Genomic DNA, 6000 nt, shown 5'->3' with positions numbered 1-6000 from the left:
TAATGCTGTCAAACCAGTGATGTGTTTAACTTTATTGGATTAATCCCAAACTTTTGCACTTTCAGTTGAAACAGTAAAGGACAAAATAGCTACAAAACTAATTGCATTGCCTACCTAGCTGCTGTCTAATCTAAACAAAGTAGTAACCAGGGCCTAGAGTGAATGGGCACAAACTTCTCTAAGCATAGGAAGAACTATGTGCCTCTGAATATGTATTTCTGCATATCTGTTTTCTTGTGAAGCTGCTTGGAGCTAGTCATATAAAGCTAGTAAAAGCATAGTAACTTTACAGTTAGCATACTTGCTGCAGAGAAGTCTAGGCTGCTGTAATCTAACCCAAGGAGTTTTTATGCATTTTACATGAATAGTTCATTGGATTAAATGTGAAACATGTCTATATATAGCCAGAGCAATAAAACAATAGTGTCACATTCATGCTCATGAGTTGGCTTTCATTAAGTTCATATATCTCTATGAGTTTAATTGTTGCAGTATAGGATTTCCCCTGCACTACCTCTGTAAGTGAAACATAGACATACCTAAAGCAATTCTCCAGGAAGTCAGAAATGAGTTCCCCTCCTGCTTTTTTAAGTGCTGACTCAGAAGAAACCTGAACTGTGAATAAGGCCATATTTTTAGGAAACATATTCTCACAAGGCCAGAAGCTTTCGTTAATACACAGTATGTCTGTTTGTTATGTGTTTTTGAATTATTGCTAAAGTTTTCAAGATAAGGATTTGCTCAGAGAAATCTTCCATTGGATAATATTCAAAAGAAATGGATTCATTTTAATGCAAGTAAAACTTCTTCCCTGTTTCTCCCTTAGTAACACCTATAAATCCTAGAGCTAGACACTGGGTTTGAGAGAAGTCACTCTTTAAAATCTGCCAAATGATGAAGTTACTTGATATGAGCAGTATAGAAGGAAACCTATTAATATTATTTTGTTATTGAAGTGAATACAGACACATTAAGGCTGTTTTTAAGATTATCCAGATAAAGTATTAAGGGTGTGAAGGTCTTAAAAGGAAGCAGCAGTAACACATATGGCCATAAAACCTATTTTATTATAAACTGGACTTTGAAAGAAAAACAGCTGCTTATTAGACAAGCTACAGGAATTTTTATATACTGAGATACGCTTCTATATTTTTTCACTAACAAGTATTATTTAGAATACTGCCTCCCTATAGTATTGGGTTCATAAAGCCTTTAAAAAAATCAAGATGCAAACATATGGCTAGGAAAAATTTATCTGTTTCTCATGACTCTTTTTCCATCAAAATGCAGTAACTGAATAGCACCAGCAATGACCCATAAAGTATCTTTCTGAAAAACACTAAATCTACTCTGTTCTGTGCAACTAGACAGCGCACATTTCTATGCAGCTTTACACTGAGCTTTTTCAATGACTTTGAAGTGCCTGGTGCAGAGTCAAAAACAAAATACCTCCACCTTGACATTCTTGCCAAACTAACTATAGCATCATCAACAAGAACATCCACATCTGACTCTCAATTCAATTAGGCACCATGGAGGCAGAGTTTATTCCATTGACAAATGGAAACTGCTTCCTGAAGCCAAAAAGGTCAAAGAGAAAATGAGTAAGGCTTCCTGCAGCTCAGAGGTGAAAACAAGTCTATTACACATGCCTTCTGCATGGCCTTCCCAGCTGCTGTTTATGGTCCTCAAGCCCAGCTGCTCGTTGCCTGTTAAGCGCATCTCAGCTTCTCCTTGGACTTCTCCTTGCCAGCTTCATTGCCAGCTTGTGTGCAGTCAGGGTACCAGGTGGCTGCTTCTCCTCTACAGTGCCAGCATTGGTTGCTGGGCTGAGTGCTAGTATCAGCCAAAATTTTTGGCCATATGCTTTAGAGGGAGTATTGCCAACCACGAGTGTTAAAAAATCATGAGATCACGTAAAAATTATGAGAACCAAACCAAAAAAAATCACATGGGAATTTCTGTATGCTTCAGTGTAAAAATAAAGCCTTATTTTCCATGGTTTTATCCTCTACCATTCAGCTTAGAAAGTGTCACAGAAAAATACCATGGTTTTGGCCAATCCCAAAAGCAGTCAGCTCTCAGAAGCCCAAAGCTTCACAGCTTTTACAACTATGACCACACAAGAGTCAAACCATCCTACCACATTTTGAGATACTTGCATATAATTAGCATTTGCTAAATTGTTCGTAACTGTAATGAGTGTTGATGGTACCCACTATATCTGTAACAGAAAAGCTTTTTTTCCTCTGAAGACAGGAGCAGGATTGATATTCTGTCTTCCTGAATAAAGCCTGTCTTGTATTTCTTCACATGTAATCCAAATATAGAACCAGACATGCCCCTAACCAAATATCTCTGCACTACTGAGCCAAAACTGTTTTCAAGTTCTTATACATGCAAGAACTTCTAGAATTAAGAGGCTGCCAAATTCCAATTTTTTCACTTGTTGTGAGTAATCTTGGTTCTCCTAAAGTCAATGAGATTTTTCCCAGGGATTAAATATGGTCATGATTTCACCCAGTAATGACATGAAGCAGAAAGAATGGAGCTTAACAGATGTTTAGTGAAGCTACTGAAAGAAGAAAAAAAGACAAATCTACTTTACATTTTTCAGTACTGACAAGGTAAAATATGAAAAGTGGGCAACTAAGGAAGAATAAAACCGACGAAGAAGAGATATTAGTTTCACAAGAATGCTTTTCTGAGCACAACTGACTAAATACTGCCTATCAATGATATCACACCCTCCTCTATGCAAATGAGTCTTCGAGTATATTGCAAATGCACACAGCATAGCAGATTTTCTTTACTAATGACAAATTAATGAAGCCCCTTCCTGAAAAGAACTTAAATGGACTATTCTCATCGGGATTTCAGTATTTCATTTCACATATAGGAACTCTACACTATGATGACACATACAGCAAGTACTTGTTCATCACAATGCTACCTTCCATTTTACTTGCTCATGACTAACACCGATGACACACCTTCTGTGTATTTAGCACTGTATGTTTGTGAGATAGCAAAAAAAAGTTCACACTATCAAACACTCATGACAGAAAATTAATTTTTATTTCTTAAACAAACAGATGCTTTGTAATACTGTATTTTTTAACAGTTGCAAGCAATTTTATTATATCATTCTCTCTAAGATACAGGAACCAAGCATACATAATTGAAGACAAAGAAAACTGAGAACACTCTTGACTGAATTAATAGGTAAATGAAATCAGTAAATGCAACTGCCACATCCCTTCATTTGATGTCTGTGAAAAAGCATCTTCTAAAGTTCCAAGCACACGACACACACCAGTTAGGACATTTTAAACAGCAAACTTGTTTCAGTAATCCATATGGGTAACCAACACTTTATCATAATATATGAAATTCCCTTAGGTGCTTTATTTTTGCATGCATGTGCCGTTTCTTATTGTTATGTTCCCTTTTTTAACAGAGTATTTATTTGTTTTAGAGATCAAAGTGGATAAATTCAATACAAAGCTATGTGGCATGAGCAGCACCTGTTTCTGCTACCCACACACACCCCCACACCCTTTCACTCGCTCCTCCTTCTGACCTCTCTCTGCAGGTGACTATGAATGAACAGCTAGTTCTCTGTGAGACCTGAATGGGACATACATATTGGCAGATGCAGGCAAATACTTTATGTTTATTAATCTAAAAAAGAGTAAAGATTACAAAAATATAAGGAGTAGAAAACCTTAGACAAGTTAAAATACATAAAATCTTTAGGCAAAGTTTATTTTGGTCAGGCAGAGTTTAGTTTATCAAATGGCAATCCAAAATAACTGGGGTATAAACTAAACAAAACATTATAGTAACTTTATAAAATGTAAAAGATGACAGTTACCCTTCTTTCCTAAGGCCACAGTACCACAGTAAATACTCTGATTCAGTGCATTACAGCATCCACATATCAGAGCGCTTCTATACATGTACTGCTGACACTAGAAAAATAACTTTAATTAAAATCAATATGTATAAACTAAAGTAAATTTTAGGTGTGGTTTTGATCATAATTTTGTTTTAATTAAACTGTTCCTCAATAATCCCATTGATTTCACAAACCTGTGAAATCAAACAGAAAAACCCAGAAATTAGGGCTAAAATGTAATGGACACAAAAAAAGGATAAAAGGGAAAATTAATCCTTCATTGTGTTCACATTTTGTAAAAGTTCTCCATTATGCTGAATTCATAGTTAAATAAGCAAGATGGATCAGTATGTTGATGTATCTCAATTCTTTTTTATTTCTAAAATATTCAGAAGTAAATAACAGCTTCTTTAGTTATATTATTTGTTCCAATTATTCAGTGTTTTGAAGGTTTTTTTCTGCTGGTTCTTTTTCAATACCAGTAATAGATTGCAAAAATAACCCTTCTTTCAAAAAGCATTGAACATAATATGCAACTGCGATGAATCAGATAAGCTGAGATAGCAATGTTTTAATTTCTGGTTATGTTCAGGTTGAAAAACTTCCCTGAAGCAAAATGGAAATTTAGCTTTTACAAATATTTACATATGCATATTGAAATGGATTGTTTTGCAAATGTTGCTGACTGTAACACAATCTGCCCCCTCCTGTGTTTGTAAAAGATGTAATGCTGTAACTGGACCTATTACATACATCCAGTTACAGAATCAGGGTTATAAACTGGAAATAAACACCACAACCACATTTAATTACACAGCTGAATGCATAAAGGTCTGTATTTTACCTTCACCTTGCCTTTTTTTAACACTGAAGGAAATCAGGCACAGCAGCTTCACATTTATTCACTCCTTTTGAACGTATAAATATGCAAGCCCTCTTCGGGAGATTAAGCAAACTTGGCAGGAAAAACCTATTCCCATTATCTCCAGCTAATTAATTAAATACAATTGGAATAAATTTAACTTTGTCAGGTGACAAAGCCTGGACTTTATATGTGATATTGTACTCACATTCAACAAAGCAAGGTACATACCATGAAAATCTCTGCAACAACAGCAACAATAACAAAACCAACAAGAAACAAACCCCAGGAAATCTTATCAACAGTTCCTATCCTTTATTAACTTGATACGATTTTTTTGGAGTCATTTATATCTAGTGTTTAACAACTAGATATAAATGTCCTTGGAGGTGTTTCATTTAGCAGGTATTCAAGCTCTGTCACAATTTGATCTTTAAGTAACAAACTTGTCTTATGGTGGAGTAAAGATGTGCAAATATATGTAAGCCTGCTTCATTTGCAGATTCTTCTTGTGATTGTTATCCATAGAAAATCCAAGGATTGGCCCTCCTAACTGCAGAAGGAAATGGAATGCCAGACAGAAAATGTATTGCATGCTACCCCATATCCATTATGGAATTCTTGACTGATGAGAAAATATATTAGCAAGATCAAATCAACTTTCAGCTGTCATGAGACAGAAAAACATCAAAGGGGAGATGCAAGAGTTGAAGGGCAGCCTGAAGAGGTGATAGGATTCAGTGCACCCATCTCAGCTCCCCAGTAAGACAGATCTCTAGTTGTCCTCTGAGGTGCCTTTTTTCTCTCTTTACTTCAGAGAACAAACAGCTTGGACTAGACTCTCTCAGTCTTATTCAGCTGAAGGTAGGTGAGATGAGTCATATCCTGACATGCTGATTTCCCCAATGTAAAAGGAAATAACAGTAGTTTTAAAAGCACTTAATATAAGCTGGAAGCTACCACTGACTGACTTGGGGAAGACAACTTAAAAACTACAACCATTTTAAATTTAGTGAAATCACAACAGAAAGAAATACAGACAGATATTAGAACTGGGGACGAGACAACACATTTTAGGAACATTAACTGGTGATTTTTCATAGCTCTCCTGTCAGTTATCACGTTTTATCATTCCACTTCAGAGATCAGGGAAATAAGACACAGAGAAAATAAGCTTTGCCCAGATCTTGCTGTAACACTCACACTGGCACTATACGTTGCCAAACAAGATTTAAAC

The 6000-nt window shown here is 35.8% G+C and overlaps 1 protein-coding gene across 5 annotated transcripts in view; it reads right to left on the bottom strand.

The window, feature by feature from the left end:
* Window positions 1-3264: 3264 nt before the first annotated feature.
* CUNH8orf34 (chromosome unknown C8orf34 homolog) overlaps window positions 3265-6000 on the bottom strand; it is a 147918-nt gene continuing 145182 nt past the window's right edge. For all 5 annotated transcript variants that reach the window (XR_003526887.1, XR_003526888.1, XR_003526890.1 and 2 more), the window contains one exon: window positions 3265-4095. Coding sequence is in view for 1 of the 5 variants with exons in the window: in XM_027638605.1 (XP_027494406.1) it covers window positions 4088-4095 (8 nt within the window). In the remaining 4 variants the exon portion in view is untranslated. The remainder of the gene's footprint in view (window positions 4096-6000) is intronic.

This window comes from Corapipo altera, unplaced genomic scaffold (genome assembly GCF_003945725.1).
Source record: "Corapipo altera isolate COAL_440 unplaced genomic scaffold, ASM394572v1 49, whole genome shotgun sequence".
Lineage (NCBI taxonomy): Eukaryota > Metazoa > Chordata > Aves > Passeriformes > Pipridae > Corapipo > Corapipo altera.
The sequence above is the reverse complement of the archived record's forward strand: the minus strand, read 5'-3'. Positions and strand labels throughout refer to the sequence as shown.